This window comes from Athene cunicularia (assembly GCF_003259725.1).
Source record: "Athene cunicularia isolate RWA chromosome 3 unlocalized genomic scaffold, athCun1 chr3_part1, whole genome shotgun sequence".
NCBI classification, from domain to species: domain Eukaryota; kingdom Metazoa; phylum Chordata; class Aves; order Strigiformes; family Strigidae; genus Athene; species Athene cunicularia.
The window spans coordinates 40181815-40205484 of NW_020799097.1; the positions used below are offsets into that span (position 1 = coordinate 40181815).

At 38.7% G+C, this 23670-nt stretch overlaps 1 protein-coding gene across 2 annotated transcripts in view; it reads right to left on the reverse strand.

Moving 5' to 3' along the window:
- The window catches only part of UBE2J1 (ubiquitin conjugating enzyme E2 J1), a 31855-nt gene that overhangs the window by 2185 nt on the left and 6000 nt on the right, over positions 1–23670 (reverse strand). Inside the window, exons 2-7 of one of the 2 annotated variants that reach the window (XM_026844209.1) lie at positions 15775–15848; positions 13984–14115; positions 13250–13334; positions 11704–11809; positions 9154–9283; positions 5129–5260 (exon numbers count right to left, since the gene is read on the reverse strand). In XM_026844209.1, the coding sequence (XP_026700010.1) occupies positions 5129–5260; positions 9154–9283; positions 11704–11809; positions 13250–13334; positions 13984–14115; positions 15775–15834 (645 nt within the window). In that variant the 5' untranslated portion in view covers positions 15835–15848. The remainder of the gene's footprint in view (positions 1–5128; positions 5261–9153; positions 9284–11703; positions 11810–13249; positions 13335–13983; positions 14116–15774; positions 15849–23670) is intronic. The other variant, XM_026844210.1, reaches the window with a different exon arrangement.

Consider the following 23670-nt stretch of genomic DNA (forward strand, 5'->3'; position numbering starts at 1 on the left):
GCCATCATTTTTGTCCATACACTATCTTAAGAAGTCTATTTCAAACTGCAAATTAGCTGTTCTAAGGACAAGAAAAGTCTGAGAAACAATATTTGAATTCTAGATTGGTTCCAAATCAAGAGATTTCAAATACCTTTGTCTAGGATTTGCTTAATTCTTTGCAGTTCAAGATATCTTTAATAATCCTCCAGACAGTTAAGTCTCTGAGGATTTGTAATGTTACCTATGCTGAAGGGGAAACAAGTTGGGGAAGGCAAGAAAGGAACGAGTCCTGAGAACTAAGTAAGCAATCCTGCACTGCTTCCTGTGGACAGCTGGGCCTAAAACTCTGTTCTCAGCACCACCACCTACACTGAAAAATAAATATTAAAAATCCTGAACACAAAACACCTAAGTGATTCCAGCACGAATCACTGAGCACTGTACTTATGCATGCACATACCTATTGCCCTCTACTGGTTAAATGTTGGTCTACCGCTATATGCAGTAAGAAAATAAACATTAGCAATTGATGTTCCAGCTCAGGAGAGTATTATTCTAAAGAAAGTAATTTTTCAGTTTGTAAGATTGAAACTATGGGTTCTGATATTCCACTGGCCTAATCCTGCTTGCAATACTAAAAGGCTCAAACTTCCAATGTTTTAAAATTAAAAACAGTGACTCAGCAGTTGAGGGAAGTAAGCATTTTGACAAGGTTCAATTTTAACGTGTTTTTAAAAAAAAGTAGCTCTGAGAAGTAGCTTTGAAGGTCTTTTCACTTCTCACAACAGTTTGCAGGTATTCCCACTGAAAGCAACCTGCTGCTATTTTCCAGATCAAGCTTTCTCCCTCCTCCTTTCTTCTGAAAGATTATCATTACAGCAGGTAAAATTAGAATTCTGGACATTTTATATTTGCTTCCAAGCAAAAGGCTTTTAACAAACACAATATCCACAACACTAAGCACTGTTTCGGCCAGCTACTATACCCACAAACGATATCCTCTCCACACGGCCAGGTAGGGAATGTCCTCAACTGTGTATCAGGTCTGACGATCCACAAGACAGTAAGTAGCACTTGGTCCTGTGACTCTGGCCACATACTCTGCATGTAGGAGAAGAATTTCAAATTTTCACCTAGTTAGAGATTTGACTAGCCCAGGAAGAGATCCGCCTTTCCTACCTCCTCATCATTAGTATTTCCCACTGTTTATTATCAGCAAGGAAGTACTGATGTAATTACTCATCACAGGTTCCTTGCCTAAGCAGGAAAGCAGCTTGAAAAATATTTTTAAAAGATTTCTTTTATCAGCAGAGACAGCCAAGAACATGAGCAGCTTGCCATGATTTCCACAACAGTGCAGAAGAAAGTAATTCTGCTTCATACTGAGCCCACATGAAAGCTCCTTGTGTCAAGGAAAATAAAGACTTAAGGAAGCCGAGCCACTGAAAAATTAAGTTTCTAGGTTCATCTACACTCTCATCTTTCAGAAGGGGAGAGAAGGAGAAGTGAATTCAGGAAGAAAGAACTGCAAATTCAGAAGGCAAAGTGTTGCTCTTCTTAAAGTAGTTTTCAATAAAGGAATTCAAAAACTAAGTCTAGAAATATTCCTGATCCTTCATACTTACTAACAACAGTAACTACCACTGGCTGTCACACACTTGGGTTTCCTCTCAACACTGCCAATTTTTAATTTAAAAATAAAACAGAAAGGTCCTGTTCTGAATGAGACAACATGCCATACACTGACATGAACAGAGCTGTGATTCAAGAGAAATCTTGCTGACAATTGCAAAGCTTTAAATTATTTTTTGGAGGAAATTATATAGATGCATCAGGGCAGAAAAAGACTGACTGCTTAATCCAAAACTAAGCTAACCCACTGCCTTGGGATTCCCAGCATAATCAATGGCCAAGTATCAGCAGACATGCAGAAGCAAGTTAGAGAAGAAAGGAGTGATCATTACCTGATATAAATTTGGGTCCAGATGCTACTGTATCTTAAATAATATATACATCTAGATAAAGATTTTTTTGTTTGAAGACTTAATTGTTAAGAATCCCAAAAATGGCAGATCGACTGTATTATAAATGAAATAAATCACAATCTTCTTGTCTTCACTTACAAGAAGTTTTTAAATTCTCCTTAAGCAAAAATGTCAAGACTTTTAGACTAAAAGCAACACTTTACATGACACAACATCTATACAATTTTAAGTAATTTTCTGCCAAACCATACTGGAAATGTTGGGGATGAGGGCTTAATAGATTAAAAATTAAAATATTTAAAAAGAGTTACATTGTAGCCACCTTTAGCATCTGATCTTTACAGTCTTTGAACATGAACTTCATGTGTCATATTATTTCTGAAGCTTCTGAAACTGTTAGGACTGGTAGAAAACTTTGAGTTTGATAAATAAGGCTAGTTTAAGTAAAATGTACATATATTAGAATTAACAAAAATTTCTATTGTATAACAAAATGCACATAAGGAAATCTACACTATGTTCGGTCTACTGAAGAATAGTAGCATTCACTTATGTCTCCAAGCTGTTATTTTCAAAAATTTTTATCAGAATGCTGAAAGCATTAAATAATCATCTTGAAAGGGATATTTTAAAAATATAGCAAACTCTAGGAACTCAGAACCATGTAACTCCTCTGGGTTACTGAAGCCTCCTTCATTTATATACATGATCTCAAGAGAGACAGAGAAATAAGAAGATAAACGGATAGGTGAAATGCTTGTCTATGTAATTTCCAACTGAAGAGCAGCTGAAGCTTGACACAGCATGGCTTAAAGGCTAATAAGAAATATCTATTTTTTAATGGATCAAAGTCAGACCAAGTACTCTTGATGGCCAAGACATTTAAAATTGTTGTTGCAGTATTACAAAACTTAAGACACCACTTAATAGTGATAAAAGGAAACACTTTTTACCAATATATCATTCACAATGTATGATTAAAAAGAAGGGCTTCTATAAGTCTCATGAACATAGCCTCATTTTCTCACAGAAACCTCCCTCATCAGTTCAAGATTAGTTGACTTGTGTTGCACTGTTTATTTCATCGCTCCTCATTACAATGCTTCATGCAGCCAGTATATTAGTGCAGGACACTACTATAATATATTGTTTAATAACAGGTGTACTGAAGGTTTAATGTATTCCCAGGTTACCAGAAAAAAGTTTAACCACAGATTCTAGCTTCTCACTTTGTAATTCTTATCAACTTTATTCATCAACTATAAGTACCAAGGTGGGACATCATTCCACATCAATACACTAAGTGTAGGTTACTACAGGTGTGGTATAGCTCAGACTCCCGTAGTAGCCCATGTAGGTTTAGTCAGTGCACTCAGGGGGGCAGAGAGAGCAAGGCAGCCTACCAGCCTCTGCTTCTCAGTGGGCTGCAGTGCTCTCTAGCTTCCACTCATTAGTCCCACAAACTGTGATGGGAGTTCAGGTACCAACATTTAGATGACCACTGGCATAGCAAATGACTTAATCTGGACCTGAGCTACCTGAGTATCTACAATATATTCATTGGCATAAATTTCAAGTTCACAACATCAATTTTTTCTACAATAGCCTTTAATTAAACAAACATTTGTAACACAGGTGGTGAACATTTTATCCAAGAAGAGAAAAAAAAAATTTTGATGTTGTCCACATCTAACACTTACAACTTAGTAAGGCAGAATTAGGTCTTCACACAACAAAACTAACCCAACAAATTGATTTTACACATGCAAGAAGCCCAGCTGAGGAGAAAGGGTATGGATTTTGCATGAATAAGCCAATTGCAGATCAAGGCATCTGGACCCCTACTTTGAGAAGATTTCTATCAACTTTCACAAAAATAGCAAGCTCCAATTCTTTAAAATAGTCCTTCCTGCCAGACGTTTCTTTCTTCCACCATGTGGTTCTATGTTTTCACTCCTCAATGGCTCCAGAAAATTCCTAATGCTCAAAATGTGGCAGATCAGAAACACTGGTATTGCTTCAAACTCAAACTAACAATCATGAGTGTGACAGTCTGATCCCTTAAAACATGAATCCACTTTTCATCATTTACAGTTTATCGCATATAAATATTTTTACATACATTTATATGTTTAAAGGTCTCATTTCACATGGTACTGTTCTGCTGAAAGTTAATAATTAAATCAGCATAATCGATTTAAAACAAATTTCTAGAAATGGGATTAATTAAAAAAAATCACTCTTTTTCCTCAAGAAAATGCTAGCACTGGCTTGGTATTTTGGCTAGTTCTACTGTATTAGCCAGCATTTGTATTATAAAGAATAAAATAAAATGGTTTATTAAATCCAATCTGGAAAAAAACTTATTGTGGGGAAACATGTATGCTATTAGCATGTTTATATTTCTACATAGCTTGAAAACATGCTGCAAACGCGCAACAGATGGTCTGACGTTATTTGACGTTTTGCTTTTTTTAACCGATCTTCCGCCCCATCCTCTCTAAAAAAGACAGCTTAGCTGGGATTTGCCTGCAATTTATCAGTGAATTTAGACTGGATTTGTCACAGTCATAACAGCAGCTGCCTTGGCCCATCACCATGCCTCGGTCACTTACTTCCAAAACCATTATGCAAGCCCTACACCTCACAGTATTAAAACCTAAACGTCATACTTCAAATGGTAAGAATATTTTAGTCAGATTTACTTATGTGGTTACAAAAAACAGAAAGTTATTCTTAATTAATATTTAAAAGCTACAAATTATCACTGAAACATTTTTTGCCTCTGGCTAATAATTCTATTGCAAAAACCTGTGATATATTATGCACATGGTAAACGGTACTGCTTCAGACACCATATTTTAATGAACTGTTAGCCCATATATTAAAGGAACTATTGGGAACAAGAATTACTAAAAGAGCATTATTTATTGTTTCTAAGAGAAGAAAGTGAGAGCAAAGAGACCATTATTTCTAGAAGTGATTCAGCATACTATTTGCTAAAGTTTACATATAGATTTTATATAAAAGTATACAGAAGTCCTAGAAGAAATGTGTGAACTACATACTCTCAATGAAGCCTCCAGTCAGCTTAATAGTACTGATCTCACATTCAGACTATGCCTGTACTTGCACTGATGAAGCTCAAAGACAGACCATACCGTTGCACTTGTTGGATCCTGGAATGCTCTAGCTGCACCATCCTGCTGGGGCTCACGTGAAGCAGCAGAGTGGTTCAATCCTGACAGGTTTGAGGGTCCAGAATCTGACTTCCTGGATGTATTGACTTCTGCCTACAAGGAGTACATATGTATGCTTCAGAGAGAGATCAAAATTGCTCCAGAAAGATTTAGCTTATTTTAGAATGTGTATTTTAATGTATGGAGAACACAAGAATGACTGAAATGTAATAATCAAGTATGCCAACTGCATTTCAGTTACATACCACCAGGTTTAAGAAATTCTCATTCTTTAGAAATAAGGCTACAGATGTACAAACATCAGTTTAGAAAACAATTTTGTTTGCACATAACAACAGGTATAACATTCAAAAAATGCACAGATGTATAGAGCAAAAAACAAAATTCTTTAGAAAATCCAGGACAATATTATGCCAGAAATAACACTATTTTTAAAAACTTTTGTTTCTCATGTCCTTACATGTATGCTGACTACTGCTGTTACAAGTGAACTAATATAGCCTGTTTCTTAGCAAGTCTAACTAGCCTCCAGTAAGTGCTAATTTAATGTGGCTATACTGGTTCCACTACCAAAGCTGCCTCACAGCCAGAGTGGGGCTATATGCATGGCACTACACTGTGTCAAGCATGTGTACCTCAGTTCCAGTATTTAAATTTCAGCACAAGCAGAGCAAAAATAAAAATACAAGTCTTAACAATATTGCTTTTGTACACAATTATAAAATGTATAATAAGCATCAATTCCCAGAATTTAGGTTTCATGTTTTTGGAGATTTCGGACAAGAGATCAGTAGTCACATACAGAGACCGTGAACAAACCTCTTGTTTAGTCAGATTTACTTATGTGGTTACTATGCCTGCAACAATCCCTTGGGGATGGAGAAGGACATAACATCATAGTCCTGAACTGAAACACTCTAATTTATATATTTTTTTTTAAAAAAAAAAGCCATGACTAGATCAATTTTTATCAGCAAGTCATCTCCCACGTCATGTGTCTAGATGTCAATTTATTATAAAGATGACAATTCCAAATCTAATACCTGTCATGAAATGCAGATATAAGTAGTGGTAGTAGTAGTAAGAAATACAAACAGTAAGTAGTAAGAAACCAACCAGTTATGGTGATAACAAGCTGGTAAGATCATAAGATAATAATATTCTGTCATGATACTATTCTGTGTGATGAAATTAAATTCCATTTCTTGATGTATATTATCTCATTATCTCAGCAGAATTTGAAAAATATGTCACTGAAAGAACGTGAAGGTTAATTTACGGTTTAAAAAGGCTTAGAATCTGACAACGTTGCTTCCTTTTTGCACTTGACTATTATGAACTCTGATATTAGACAGGACGAGTTATGACTCAAATATGGACCAGCAAAAAAACAACACAAGATTAATTTAGGCTGGAATGCACCCCTAGATGTCACCTGGTCCAACTCCCTCCTCAAAGTAGAGTCACATTCCATCAAGTTTTGAGCATTATCAAAGCTGGACATTCCACAGCCTGCTCCAGCATTTGATAACTTGCTGGGTGAAAATTCCTTTCCCATATCCAGTTGTAAATTCCTTCCCTGGAATCTGTGACCACTGCTTTTCATACTTCTGCTTTTTCTAAGAAGAGCTCATTTCATCTTTATTGTTAATCTCTATAAAGCACATACACTACAAAATGTACATTTATTTTAGTTTATGAAAGTACTAAGTCTAATATGCTAGACTGAAATCAGACTAACGTTCAAAACAATAAAGCACTTGAAAGTTCGCTAAACGAATATCTTTTTGTTGCCCAGTTTCTCTTTTCTCCAACCCCTATCTCTGCTTCCAGAGAAGCTGGAGAGAACACAGGTATCAAGGAAAGAAGATCAACATAGTTAAACGTAATAATGAGGGTGAGTGAAAAATTTTTTACTGCAAAATGTGCCTGTGATGGCAACATGTGGATAAACCATACTGTTTTACAGTAATGCATATGCATTCATATTTTCTTTTTTTCTTTAAGGTGGAATGGAATTTATGGTATATAGCACCTCAAATGCACAAAAAATTTGCAAGTCCTTGTGAAGATGATTAGAAAAATGTAATTATCTATTAAAACAGACAGGAACAAAGGTGAAGGGTCACAGAAGCAGGAAAACTGTAATGAGGAAATGTGGTTTGCTATTTTTTCTCCTGAATTTCATATTCCTTTCTCAATACCACACATGTTGGATTTCTTAAAAGTTACCCTTTTACTTAAGGCTGGTATGAAATAACTTCTCATAATCCCAGGATCGTCTAGAAGAAGTTAGGAAAACTCGTCTTTAAGGATCAAGATAATGCAGATTGCTTGTATGCTTGCTAGTAGAGAGGCTATCTCGAACAATACACTCAATCAGCAACCTGATGTTAAATCTCACCCCATAAATTGACATAAAATAGATCCAAAAGATTAAAAACTTTTGTACTCCTTGCTAGTAATTCATACTACTAGTTTACTACAAACACATAAATCTAATGCCTCAGCTTAACATCAGTCAAACAGAAAGTCAAGCAAAGCAGAGAAGCAAAAAGATTTAAAAAATACAATCCTTAAAATTTGATTTAAGGAAGGGACAAAAGGTGCAACCAGAGGACAGAACTGTTTTATCCGCTAAAAAAACCCACAATGGATTGTAAAAGGCTGTAGAAACCTGAGGCTTTTGTTCATTTTTCCCTTACTAAGTGCTTGTTCTTAAGAGGTGGAGTTAAGTATGTGGATATGTGAACACAACAATATTCTTTAGAGACTGATGTCCCTAAGTCTTTCAATTTAAAACAAAAAGGTATGAAATGTAAGTTGTGTTCTTTGGAAAAAAATATATACTCTGATATTTGTAGAATTTCTGTGATGAAGATTATCAGTTCTTAATTAAAAATTAATCCTACACTTTTTAACCCTTACATATTGTAAAAAAGCCACAAGCAGGCAGTCCATTGCTTCTCCAAATAGCTCATCTTTAAAATTCAGTTCCTGTATCTCCTCATCTTTGTAAAATATTTTGATATGTTTTTATCATAGGCGTTATGACATACAGACCCAACCATGTCAACATGTCTAGATGCGAGATCACATAGGAATACGCAGGTCCTGCAAAACTGACAGTAGTGCTCAGTAGAAGGCAATCTTTACTCTCACAGCACACACAAAAAATAGTCTTAGCAGAACACTGGTGAGAAAAGGGGACATACTAGCATCCCTGACCTTGTGAGGATATATTCTGCACTAAAGGTACACTGTCATAATGTATTTCACTGTAGTTCCCTGTCCTCATAAACAGCAGTCTTCCTTAGTGGCTGATTGAAGAGTTTAGTGGAAAACCCAGTGAAAATCAACACTGCATGCAAGACATGCAATTTTCTAAGGCACATATTTGGCTAAACAAACCTTACTTTCACCGAAACACAAGCTAGAGAACACATTTTGGGGTAACAGCAACTTCCATACCAGAGTTCAACTTTCAGTATCTTCCACTGCAGAGTAGTTCAAAAGAATTTGCAACCATTTTTCAGTAGGAATATGTTTTATTCCTTCCATAAGCCAAAAGGAGGAAAAAAAAAAATCACAAAGGAAAAAAAATTTAGGTTAGCTTTGCCCAAACTTTCCTAACACTTTTATGATAAGACTTAATTCTGAAGAACTTATTCAAGTTATTAGTGACTGAAAACATGGAAGTAAATGCAACATAGTTAGGCAGTTCTTACCACAGTGCTCACCACTGAGATTAAAACTAATCAATCGGTGCCTGAGATGCACAATTTATTAACTGGCACATTGCAAGAGATCCACTCCTCTTTCAGACATTTTCTCTTTCAGACTGTGCTAAAAAACCAGGTTTCTATGTAGTGACTGATAAGGGTTTATGAAACGGTGAATATTTCTGCAATTTACAAGTTTTTCCTCAATTTATTTTTTTTTTTAATTCCATACAACAGAGATAAAATTTTAAACGGTGACTTCACCTTGAAGCTAATTTGTCTGGCAAGTTCTTTAGCTTCCTTGTCTGCCTGGCTTGACCCGCTTCCGGATGTTAGTGGTAAGAGGGCTGTCTTCATAGATGTGCCGCACATTTCACAACAGAAGTCTTGTGACCTGGCCACAAATGACATAGCTCAGAATAGCACGTTCTCATAATGTTCTTGTGATTAAACAAACTAGTTGCAAAACAACCCACAGAAAGACAACTGGTGTCAAGACCAGTGGCTTAAAAGTACTTCCCCCTACCCCAAATCATACCATCTTGAAAAAATATGTTGAGAATTATCTATACTATGAATAAATATTCTTTCGTGTAATTTAGGAAAATATTAACAACTGACTTGCATGTTGCTATTATCTACACTTTGTTAATAATTTTCTACCATCTTAAAACTTACTTTATATCTGCAGCAAAATAAAACTGTAATTTATAAAGATCTATTATTACAAAAATTAAATTGGACCCAGAAGCTTGCACCTCAAATCCAGGAATTTCAGTTTCTGCAAGAGCATTACTTTTCCTGTCTGGCACACATAATTTGCCTATGGGGCACACTGCAGGCAGCTCTCCAAGCCCATGGGAAACCACACAGCTTTGATAGCACAGTATCAAAACCAACCCACTAAGCCATACCCCTCAGCAGGGTTTATTAGCTTGGACTCAGTGCCATGCCAACAGGAAAGTTGTAGCTTCTGACTGGCTCAGAGTACAGGCAGAATAAGCTCACATCTGCTTGTAAAATAAGGTACTAGTTACAATTTGAAATACAGTAACTTTGCTTCTAAAATAGGGAAATCAAGTACCTTCTTCTCCCCAGATGGGAAAAGGAGGAAGACCAAAAAAACCCCACAGGTGTAAGATTTCATTTAAGGATAATCACAGAATAGTTGAGGTTGGGAGGAACCTCTGGAGATCATTTAGTTCAGTCTCCTTGATAGTTCAGTTTGAGGAGTTCCATCTCCTCAAAGCAGGGTCAAGCAGAGCACATTGCTCAGGTCTATTTCCAGTCACATTTTTAATACTTCCAAGGATAAAGACTCCACCACCCCTCTGGGCAACCTGTGCTAGTTGTCTGACCATATTCACAGTAAAAAGTGTTTTCTTGCATTCAGACTGAACTTTATGGGTTTCAGTTCATGCCCATTGACATTTATCCTGTCACTGGATGACACTGAGAGTCTAGCTCTGTGTTCTTTACGCCCTCCTTTCAGATATTTGTACATGTGGATAAGATCCCCTGAGCCTGCTCTTCTCCAGGCTGAACACTCCCAGCTCTCTTAGCCTCTCCTTGTGTGAAACAGCCCCTCAACCACCTTTGTGGCACTGCACTGGATTTGCTCCAGTAAATCAGTATCTTTCTTGTAACCTGACCTGGACACAGCCCCAACCTGGCCCCAACACTCCAGATGCCTCACGAGTGCTAAGTGCAGAGAAAGGATCACTTCCCTCTACCTTCTGGCAATGTTCTTCCTAAGGCAGCCCAGGAAACCATTAGACTTCTTTGCTGCAAGGGCACGTTGATGCCTCATGATCATCTTGGTGTCCACCAGGACCCCCAGGTCGTCCCCTTCCAAGCTCCTTTCTAGTTGGTCAGCTGGCATTATTCATCCCCAAGGGCAGGACTTTGCTTTTCTCTTTGCTGAACTTGATGAGATTCCTCCAGTCCACTGAGGTTCCTCTGGATGGCAGCACAAGCTTCTGGTGTATCAGCTACTCCTCTGTTTTGTTTCACCTGCAAACTTGCTGAGAGTGCACTCTGCCCCATCATCCAGGTCATTAATGACAGGGGATAGCACTGGCCCCAGTACTGACCCCTGGAGTACACCACTAGTGACTGGTCTGCAGCTGGACTTTGTGCTGCTTACCACAATCCTTTCAGCCAGGCAGCAAAGCCAGTTCTTAATCCACCTTACTATTCCCACTTATCTAGGCTGTACTTCATGAGTTTCTCTAAGAGGATGGTAAAGAAGACAGCGCCAAAAGCCTTGCTAAAGTCAAGATAAACGACATCCACTGCTTTCCCCTTGTCTACTAAGCTAATCACTTCATCACAGTCACAAATCGAATTTCAAGTTAATTTTCCAAAACTCATTCCAAAGCAGCTGCCTCAGAATTTTCTGTTGTTGTTTCATTATCATTATTTACTTAAGGGAAATATTGCATCATTGTTTTGTTTGTTTTCTCCCCCACTTACACTTACTATCAATTCCATCATACTAATTTTTCCTCCACGCTGCAATTATGACTGTATCACAATGTTTATCACATTTCTAAGCCTGAATTTCAGACAAACCTCTAATTTGACCACACAATGCTGGAAGGAACACAGTCCTCTCAAAGTATGTTGTTTGACCATAAGTTCTCAGTTTGCACAACGTTCAGGAAAAAATAAATATATACAATGCACAGAACTTTTTTTATATTTGAAATAAATTCAGGAGAACAGACCAAAATGACTCACTTTCTATTCAAATGCCTTACCCTAAAAGAGAGTGCATATATATGTACCTACAGTAACAAACTTCGTACTTACTTTTTTGCAAGAGCTCTTCTCTCTTCTGGTGTGTAATCTAGAGATCCTATTGCTCCTTCACCTTTGGTTGGCATAAATCCAATAATGGCTAGTAAAGCTGTTCTTACTAAAATGGGAAAACAGAGATACAAACAAAGTTGCAGAAACAACTCTTATTTCATCTCACTCTATACTCAGTATAGAGAAGTTGCAGTTCTGCCTGCAAAACTTTATTTTGTCCAAAGGAGTAGTCTGAATTTCATACAAGAAGCACTGTTTTTTTGGTACACAGCAAGGCTTCTTCATTTTTTAAACTTAACATTATAAATGAAAGATATGGCCTAATTCTTCCATCAGCCAACACGGAGAAGAAAAGAGAAGTTGTCACAAAAATGTTACATCAATATAAAGATTAGAATTCCAGACTTTAAAAACAGGTTTTGAAGAAAAAAAAAAAAGGCAGATTAACATATAAATGGGGGGAAAGAAGGGGAGGATTCATAGAGCATTTTTCTTTTTGTATGTGTTTTCCATTAGACATGAATTCTGCAACTCAGTGCATAGAAGCTCAGTGGTTTTCTTTTATGCGATGTACTGCAGAATTTTTCCTTCTATGTGATCGTGCTGGGGAAAGAGCTTACTTAAATATTAATAACAGCTCATAACAGAATTGTCATCTCAAACATCTCTTTTGACAATATCTATCCTTCAATCTTGTTTTACACAGTCATGAAATTTAAGAATTCAAGACACTTTGCCAGTAGATCTGATAAACTGATATCACAGGAAGATGAGTAACACAAAATAGAGACAGGATATTTACACTTCCTACTTAGAAAACAGTATTTTCTAATCTTTTAAAAAATGTAAGAGAACTTACAAAAGTTGAAGAGTGGCCTGCTAGAAAATTTCTAAGATCTTATCAACATATGTTAAAAGTGCAACAGATATCCAAAGAAATAACTGATGTACTATACTCTGAAAAGCTAAAATTATACAAACATGGAAAAATATTGCCTCACATGAATTGTGCCAACTCTCGTTTTCTGTGATAATGAAACTTTAAAAAAAAAGGTAGAAAACATTCAGTTATTCTGGACTCAGACCATGTTGTCGTTACTCTTGAGTGTTCAGATGTACAGCATCAGAATTAAAAGCTGACCGCTCTTCCCTCTATCAATATTCAAGCTGATTTTAGTGATTATACAAAAATGGGGTTAAGCAGAAGGATTTACAGTCTTTTCCTAAGAACAATTTAAAAAAGAAGAAAACCATGCCCAAAGAATCTTCAGTAGTCTGAGAATTCTTAATGCTTTTGCATCCAAACAAATAAGAACCTATGATCACTCCTCTGTTTCTCAATCCTTTCACTCCACATTTACTTAGTATCATTCCCAAATCCTCCTACATCGCTCTTTCATGACTTTACATTTCTCAAATTATCCCATACTTTTACTCCCTCAAAACCTGTCTCCTTTTCCACTATAAACATTAATTGTGAATTTTTTTCTGTTTAAAGGTCTTGTTGCTTGATGGGGGTAACATTTTCCAAATTATTGTTACTTACTACTCCATGAAGGCTGCCATGTTTCAGGATGGTGCCCTGAGATGCTTAAACAAATTTTCTTCCCCACTTCAAACCTGCCATTGGCCTTCAAAGGAAGAAGGAGGATATAATAAAACATGCTAGAAGTTAACTCTTGGGTTTTGGTACAAGTTGTAAAAATCATCATCAAATAAATCTATATGCAAACAATATTTGATAACTATATTACTGCCAATCTCACAAAATTGGCACTCTGCCTTCTGAACAAAGTTGTCTGCCATCTGCCTCTATTCATGCATGATGAAACCCTTAACTGATACCTCACATGTCCCAGTGTGACACGGTGGCTTGCCTGTTGCTCCTGTAACCCACAGACCACATGTAGAGAGTCTGACAAGCTATAGCTTTTCAGCTGTATGGGGGGCTTTGCCTCAAACCACAGGTCTGCCTTTCTACATGTGACCAATGTCTCCAACAGAGACTAAGAGGGCCCATGGAGAGAACAGAAGGTTAGAAAGAACATCAGCAATGTGATTACTCCTGGAGAAAACTTCCAGTTGTTAGGTGCAAAGCTTCATGTAATTACAGAATACCAAAGTCAACTGGAAGACTTTTGGTCTTAAACTGGCAGCATTAACTGTACTATGCCACACTTCTTACAAAAATAGCATTACCTTAAATGCCAAGAATCTCTCTCTAAGACACCTATGGTTAAACTGATCATGTAAAAATGAAAAACTAGCAAACATGCTTACCGTCAGCAAAATAATGCTGGGTGGTTTCATGGGATATTCAGGTGGTAGTACTATTCGCCCGTGATAAATCCCTCCATCGAAATCTGAATCTGGAGGGCCTCTAACAGTAAAGTGCCATTCAAAAAGATTATCCTAAAATGACCCCCAATAAAAGAAAGAAGAGTGTGTCAAAGAAGGAGACAACTAAACACCATTTTCTTGAGCAAGGACAAGCTAAAGAAACAGTGTACAGCAGAGGTTTTATTAAGTCAAAATCAAATGGAAAGTAGGACAACCAACACAGTACTAAGATTCTGGTTAAAAGGATAAAATATTGTAGCTTTCTGGTAATTTTCTTATACAATGGCTTTGTTGAAACCCTCAAATTCATTATTCAAGTTCTTCGCTCTAGTTGTATCAGTTATGACAAGAGGTTTATTACCCAACAGATAGAAAACTGAGTCAACTAAGGGAAAACTGGGTCTTTGCCCCAGCGAATACTAATTCCTGGAGAAACAAGGGGAGACCCATCCCAAGGAAGAATATTAATGACAGGCTCCCCAAAGCCCCTTTCATGCCCAAGTCACAGGGATCTGACACACACCAGAGAATTTCTATCCTCTTTTGCCTCTCCATAAACAATTTTGAAATAGCTACTGTGCCTTACTGCACAACAGGTACACTTTGAAATTTGGAATATTATTGTCATTGGATATAAAAATAACTTCTCTTTAAGCATTATTTCTTTGGGGTTCTGTGTTTGGCTTTCTGTATCAGATCTCATGATGCCCACAACTTTCTGAATATGTACAAGCAGAACAACTCCTATTGTTAGGACAGGAAGCCAAATGAGGCTTGCTGTCAGTGAACAAGATCTCTCAACTAATGCCAAACACTGGCATCACAGGGCTGCGACTGACCACCTAGTTATAATTTTTTCAAGGATGGGAGGTATGTCAACATTTCCAGCATTTCCTTTCACCCACCACTGTTCTCTTCCCAGCGAGTCACTGCTCTAACCCCAAAATAAGACTTTCATGTAAATTACAATAATTAATTAAATCTTACATTTCATCACAGGAAGGAGAAACACAAGGTACAGACAAAAACTAGTCAATAATAATGTATATGTTATTGCACCTAGGAACATGCTATTTTCTCTAAGCATGTTAAGTATGCTATGCATTTCTGTGAACAGCTAAATCAAACCCACAGAACATTGCCTTCTGCAAAATCAGAAGGGGTTTCTGTTTAAGCTTCTAACCACCAGAACTTCCCTATCCTCTCAGCCCAAAAACTCAACTGGGTGTTTAGAAGACTTCAAGAAGCTACTATTGAAGTGAAATCTAAGCATTCTCACTTACAATGCATCCAGAACTGTACTCATTTTTTTTTATGCAAAATAGTGAATCCTCATAGATCACTGAGGCTTAAGTTGCTGAGCAACTCAGCAACTGAGCCAGATGTCAGGTTTGGGTGTGAAAAGCTTAACTTAAACATAATGCATTTATGTAGTCTAAGGAAGGAGGAGGGGGAATAAACATATTATATCTGTCTGAAAAAATTACTCTTGTGCAACATAAAACTGATATTATGTACCTTCATTAACAACCTGGAACTACAATACCATTAAAGTGGAATTCTGCTGTTGATTTCCATCATAGGAAAAAAAAGAACTGAATCAATTTTAAAAGGTCTGCTAGTATCTAAATATGCATATTTTAAATACATATGTGTACAGAGAACTTAAGAGTATATATTAATAATACAGTGCCTAATTACAAGCTCTTGCAAACATGTATAGAAACAAACCTCCAAAGGCTGTGCATGATAATGATCTGTAGGATCCTTCAGTTCTGCAGCCTCTTTCATCAAACGTTTGACAGCTGAAAAAGAGAAAGTGTAAGTCATGAAAATGAAGAAAAAAATTAATACCCACTGCATACAAAAATACGTTAACACTTCTTGAAGAGCTCCTTTCAGCTAACTAATTTTTTCACCACATCCCAGCTTCTTCACTGGAGCTAATAATCCAAGACACAATATAAATTACACTGAATAAATCTTATGAGTTATACAAGCACAAATTTATGAAAATTATGGTGCATGGTCACAGAATTTCTCAACACTGAACACTGGGACTAAAGTAGTTTTACATTATTAACTGCACCAAAGACATGAGGAAAAACACAGGTGTCAGTGGAGTTTCAGACTTAAGTACAAGATGTACAAGACCAATAACCTCAATATTTTATCATAAAGGACATCATGTGCATCTTTAAACAACTGCTGAAAAGCTTTATCCTACCACCTCTCGTGACTTATTACATGACTACTCCCTTAATTATTCCAAAGGAGGTCACATTAAGATTTGAGAGAAACCAACACATCAGTAATACAGGCAGATGACGATTTGTACAAGATTTTAAAATGCTTATGCCCAGCCAGAAAAATTTATTCAGGGCCTTTATAATCTGAACCGGAGTGTGGACACACAGGTATTTTTCTGTCCTAAATTCGGGATAGTCTTTAGTTACCCTTTGACCCCAGAACCACCATCATCATCTGTATCTTCTGCATCTCCTTTTTCCTTCCCCTTTAGTAAGTCCTATTACATCATTTGTCCTGCCAGGTACCCTCATGTGCATCATGCATTAATGTCTAATAAAGAGCTAAACATAACTACAGACAAGAGATTTGAGGATGCTGCCTTATGAATAAGGTTAGGTAGAAAGTTCTTACTCCCTCCTACTTACTGGAAAAAGTGCAAATACCAGTTACCTCTTTAAGAAACTACCTAGGGGCAGGATCCATTAATCCATCCTCCACATTCAGTTCAAGCTATGGATGTCCCTTCCACTCATGTAATTACCTAACTACAAAGGAGAAACACTGCCCAAATTCCCTTATGGTGTAAGCATAAAGATATGGTGAAAATGAACTGTAGTTATTCGATTTACAAAGACTGGCATCACCAGCTGACTGTAGGCTGTGTAGCATGCTCAGACTCCAGGGCTTTACTTATTTCATGATGCTGTGAGGGAAGCTACTCTAACCTTCCTGCAGAGGAATTTTGATTTCAATCTACTGTGAAAAGTTCTTTTCCTCCTTCGCACTTCCTGACAGCTATAAACAACAGCCCAAAGTTTGAGGATTTCACTTCTTACAACCCAAAAAGCAAACAGACTATGCGGAAATTTGCTGCTGCCAGTTGTCCCAATTCTGTGCTGCTGCCTGGGGGAGGTGTCAATTAAACACCCTGCAAAGCCCACGAGGTCACGTCACAGGCAGCTGCATCAGAGCTCCACTGAAAAACAGTTTGACTCTTTCATCTGGATTAAGGTTTGCCATTTCATTATTGAGGAATAATAAGAAAACCTGCCCGGACCAGAAGCGGCTTCAGACCCAGCACTGCTTCACAGACAACAAGCCTGCACACTTGCCTTCAGAAGAGTGGCACACATCAGGATGAGCTAACTCAGGAGTGAACACTCCACGAAGCAAAAGGGTAACCATAAGCAAACTGAAAACATATATAACGAAGCCTAATGAAGAAAGAATAGTCATGGACAAGGCAGACAACTCTTGTTACTGAGATTTCCCAGATGAGGGACCAAGACAGAAAAGAAATACAGGCCAACCTGTAGCAGCATCATATGCAGTTACCCATGTTAACTGAGGGAAAGCTAACAATTAGAGCAAAAAACAAAAATTCAAGACCATTCTACAAAAGTCTACTGGCACTCAGAGAAAGTTTTGTACCCAGCCTGTAAGTGGGTGCAGGATCTTTGGCAGCGCACATTGGCACTTTGGGTTTGTCCCAAAAGGAACAGTCTTTTTACCGCTTCAACTCCAAGGCTGTCCCCTGGAGGACTGAGTGCCAGCAGCTGGCAGGCAGGAACAAAGAAACCAAGGGTTTGCACTGAGAAATAAGAGAGACAGCAGCCAGGTAGGGACAACAAGCAGGTGGGCTCCTGTTAAGTAGAATTTAAAATGGAAGCAGTTTAAAGCATGGTGGGTTTTAACATATTTTTTTGTATTTAATTAACAGTGACAGTGATACTGTATGTATTTTTTCATAGTACTAGTTTATTATCAAGAAGCCAGATTATAGGTATTTTAGGAAGCCAGCATAAAATACACTGAAAGCATATGAAATATTATTCCACTCTTGGAGCACGAAATACAGCAAAATATATAATTTAGCTTTTGTATACAGATAATTTGCTTATACGAAGTTTTCAGTATTAAGCAACCTAGGATATCTTAAGAAAAAGAAGCACATGTCTATGAAGAAAGGCTGAGAAAAGGAAGCACATATATACAAAGAAAAGCTGAGAGTTGGGGTTGTACAGCCTGGGGAAGAGAAGGGGCTTGTAACAAAGACTGAAAGAGACTTTACCAAGATCTGTAGTGACAGGACATAAGGAAACAATATTTTATGATGAGGGTGTTGAGGCACTGGAACATGTTGACCAGAGAAGCTGTGGCTGCCCCCGCCCTGGCAGTGTTCAAGGCCAGGCTGGACCGGGCTTTGAGCAATATGGTCTAGTAGAAGGTGTCCCTGCCCATGGCAGGGGGTTGGAACTAGATGGTCTTTGAAGGTCCCTCCCAACCCAAACCATTCTGTGGTTCTAATTTCACATTGCTGAAAAATGCCGACTGCCAAGAACAGCTTGGACCAATAAAGGTTCATTCTCAGACCATGCGATCCAGTGAAAAAAGCATTAAGTTGTTTCCTCTTTAAGCATAGCTGCAGTATTCATGAACAAAGTCCCTCAGTTGGCTAACAAAAATGTAGTAATTCACAAAGTCTGCCTGCAACAAGTACATGTCGTTCTTATCCAAACTTCATTAAAGAGTTTTGATGCAAAATATGGTATTTCAACCCACTTAAAATCACAATGAGTCATCTGAGCAAACATTTGGCAATGGCAATTCTGAAAAATGAGAAGGGTTTGGACCCGTTCAAAATAAAGAATTGCAAACTGTCAATAAAGGAAAAAAGTATCACTAATTCAGGAAAAAAAAAAAAATCCAGATCAAGACATTCACTTTGTCAAAGACAGGTTTTAGAGACAAAATGAATTATTTTTTAATGCGGTTATGACTGTCAGCATGAAAAATAACCATGCTCTCACAGGTACACTCATCAACACTTTATCATAACATTCACTGAAATTAAATACTGAAGAAATTAAGTTTCTGGGCTAACTCTAGACAGTGAGGGAGAGTTTCCGCCCTGGCAGGTGTGGAAGCTCTCCCCTGCTCTGGGGAGGAAAGAGTGGGAGCTAGGCACCAGAGGCTCTGCCTGATAACCTGCCTCTTGTATTACACTGAACTTACCAAATTTTTCTGAAAAACAAAACATGGAAGTTAAAACTCTAAGAATAAAATTTAAAATCAGCTTGCTTTAGGATTGAGTAGCAGCAGAATAACACAATTAATGAGCAACATTTATGTAATGTATGCATGTATGAATTTGTAGATATATTTCTGTCACAAACTGTGTCCTGGTCAAATCCTACTTCTTAATAATATTTACCTTAAACTGTCCTGAAATTTCTATTCAACACAACTGCTTCTCTTGGATGTATCTTGAAGTCACATTTAAGTACTGCTATCACACCTGACTAGACTACTCTGCACCTTAAGGCCCAGGAAACCCTTCTGTACACAGAAAATGCAAGTGATCAGTCTTCATAAACATCAATATTGCCGCTTAAATAGACAACAGGACTTGAACATGGGTGATGTTCTCTTAATAAAATATTTTGTCTTAATTTCAAAAAATATGTTATTGAGACAATAAAAATAGTCTTAAAGCAATCACATTTAGCTTTTAGAGAGCTCTGTTTTGTTAGCAGTTCTGCTGGTTTTGGCTGGGATAATTTTCTTCACGGTAGCTAGTATGAGGCTATGATTTGGACTTGTGCCAAAACCAGTGCTGATAACACCGGGGTGTTTTCCTTATTGCTGAGCAGCACTTACACAGAATCAAGGCTGCCTCTGCCTCTCACCCCACCCCACCAGCAAGTGGGTTGGGGGGTGCACAAGAAGTTGGGAGGGGACACAGCTGGGACAGCCGACCCCAAATGACCCAAGGGATATACCAAACCATATGGCATCATGCTCAGCATAGAAAGCTGGGGGAAGGAGAAAGGGAAGGGGTAACATTGAGAATGATGGCATTTGCATTCCCAAGTAACTGTTACATGTGATGGAGCCCTGCCTGCCAGTGGGAAGTGGTGAATTAATTCCTTGTTCTGCTTTGCCTGTACGCATGACTTTTGCTTTACCTATTAAACTGCTATTATCTCAACCCACAAGTTTTCTCACTTTTACTCTTCTGATTCTCTCCCTCATCCCACTGCAGGGGAGTGAGCGAGCAGCTGTGAGGTGCTTAGTGGCTGTCTAGGGTCACAGCACAACAGTCATTTTTGATGCCCAATGCAGGACTCAAAGGGGTCGAGATAACGACAGGTTTGACTGGAATGTGATGAATTGAATTTGCAGCCATTATTGCTGTGTAGCTATTAATTGGCAGGCTCCTGTGCTTGACACGGGACTTGCTTGCCTTAGTACATATTAGAGTCCAGTGCTTGTCTGCGGCTGCCTTTTGCTTTCACTCTTGCTGTAGTGCTGTGCTGCTGATCATCTCACTCTGCTGTGCCTGGGATTGTTTTGATAACAGAAAGAGCGATGTGCCTGGGCTGGCAGAGGGCTGGGGCATCACTGCTGTTTGTGTGCTGCTGCACTGGGCAGACTGGAACTCCAGTGTGAACTTGAGTCAAAGGGACTGTGACCTGTGGATGAGTCCACGTGGGAGCAAGACATCCTGAAGCATCTGTGGCCATGGATAAATTCACACTAGAGCAGGTACATCTCAAAACGCCTGTGGCCGTGGTTATGTCTGTGCCACAGCAGACCTCTGAAGGGGCTGTGGCCCAAGGACAAGTCCATGCTGGAGAAGGCAACCTCCAAGCATCTGTGGCTGTGGGTAAGTCCACGCTGCAGCAGGTACATCCTGAAGCATCTGTGGCTGTGCAGGAGGTCACGCTGGAGCACCTCAAAGTGTGTGGCCACAGATAAGTCCACGACAGAGCAGGTACAACCTCTGGAGGGACTGGAGCCCTGGGTAAAGCCATGCTGGAGCAGGCTCACTTCCAAAGGGACAGTGGCTGTGGATCAGGCCATGCCAGGGCAGGTTTATCTCGGAAGACATTGTGGCCCATGGATAAAGGCCACGCTGGAACAGCTGCACCTCAAAGCAGCTGTGACTGTCTGTCTATGCCACAGCAGGTACACCCCTGGAGAGACTGCAGATCCTAGATAAGCCTCCACTCAGAAGAGGTACAACCCTAAGGGACTGCGGTCTGTGGATAATTCCAAGCTGGAGCAGAGACAAGGGGAGGAGTTCATTGCAATGTTAAACCCTGTACCCTGATGAAAAGGGACCAGAGGTGGAGACTGTAAAGGCAATACCTTTAAATCATTGTAACCCAGGATTTGAGTTGCATGTTATAGGAATTACGGTAGCAGGAACCATCCAAAATGGTGGAGGACAAGTCTTACAGGAAGCAGTGCAGGCGCAGCAGCAACCGGACCTGAACTGGCTTTGATGTCCTTTGGTAACTCCACACCAACACACCACATCTCCTGTCCTGAGTGACCACCATAACAGATGGAGCACCAAGCCATGGACTAAATGAACTCAGTGGACATATGTCAACATTTTATGGATGTGATCCATAGACTAAGGAAACAATCTCTGTATATTGCATCAAAGGATGGGAAGGGGGGGGGGGGGTGGTTAATGAGGTTCTATTAGACAGCACAACACCTAAGCATGATGTAAAAGTTAGAGAATACAGGGTTAGAGAATGTGCTGGTTTTGGCTGGGATAGAGTTAATTTTTTTCACAGTAGCTACTATGGGGCTATAATTTGGGTTTGTGCTAAAAACAGTGCTGATAACACACGGATGTTTTCCTTATTGCTGAGCAGCACTTACACAGAATCAAGGCTGCCTCTGCCTCTCACCTCACCCCACCAGCAAGTGGGTTGGGGGTGTACAAGAAGTTGGGAGGGGACATAGCTGGGACAGCTGATTCCAGCTGACCCAAGGGCTATCCCAGACCATATGGCATCATGCTCAGCATAGAAAGCTGGGGGAAGGAGAAAGGGGAGGGGTAACGTTGAGAGTGATGGCATTTGCATTCCCAAGTAACTGTTACATGTGATGGAGCCCTGATTTCCACCATGGGGGAGTGAGTGAATGGCTGTGTGGGGCTTAGTTGCTGACTAAGGTTAAACCATGACAGTAGTCTTCTGTACTTAATAAGGAAGGATTTTTGTTCATTTTTACATAATCAGCGAACAGTATATGTGGCAATCAAATGAGCTGACCAAGGTTATGTTAACATAAACACACAATACCACAACAGGATTTATTTCAGCGTAATGAAGTTGCATACATTTTTTTTCACTGGAAGTTAAAAAAAAAATCTGACACAATTCCAATTCCCTCCAACACTCAAAGACAAAAAACCTGGACCATCATAAGCTTCCTGAAGATTTGCCACAACTTGTCTACAAAAGGCAATAATACTCAGGTACAAGAGTTCAACAAGAGAAGCAGACCCAGGCAAGGGGTGTGGAAGAGGTGAGGTGGGTGAGACTGTAATGAATCCTAAGTGTAGGAAGCATGGGAAGGGTGAGGTCTCAGTTCAGCAAGGCTCAGTCCCTAGTATTTCATCACATGAAGAGACAGCATTTTGCGCACAAAGATGACTGCAGGATCATCAATGAAACAAATTCGTATTTAAGTGACATGGGTTGTGCATGACAGTATCTTCCTCAAATGAATAGCAATCATTTAATTCTACAATTTTCAGTTCTTCTATTGAAAAAGAAAGCATGTAATAAATACAGGAACATGAAACAGCTGGCATAAAACCAGAGAACTCATAATCTTTCAAGATGACTTACATGATCTGGAAAAAAAGAAACAAAACAGCATGACAGCTTTTACTGCTTCAGCAAATGCTTTCCACTTTTGTTTTTAAAGGCTGCTATTTTTTTTTTTTCTTCATTTTAAATAAGATTTATAGGTCTACTCAGGAGAAATACAGAAATCCCATGGTTCTGCTGACAAACTAAGGATGCAATTTACTTTTGAAACCAGGTTTTCCAATTAATTAGTAAATAAAGTTTATCTGGGATGAAGGGTTTTATAACTATTGAGCCCACTTAAGCTATTAGTAAAATACTATCCACAATTAGGAAAAATATTAGACAATAATTTGAGAAAAAGAAAAAAATTAGCCGCAGAATCTTTTGAGACAAGCATCAAGGCCCTTCAATTAGATGACGTCTACATCATGGATGACATTTTGGGAAGGTCTTTTTAAATCCAGCTGGCTTTGTTTTTTTCCACTCCGCTCAATACCCGACCACTGAGCCAAGAGTACCTGACCCACGGCTGGTGTAACCATCAAGTGACTTCAGAGCTCACAGAACAGTGACACCCACTGAACCACCACCACCAGTTCCTGCTGCAGCCCAAAGCACCTGGGAATCCATTTACCCAAACTGCCTGTATTCACATTCAAAAGAAAATCCTGTTTACTACAGGTAAGTTTAAATTTTGCATAAGGAAAAAAGTAACAGTGAATCACCTTCAGTTAGTAGTCCAACCGCACGACGA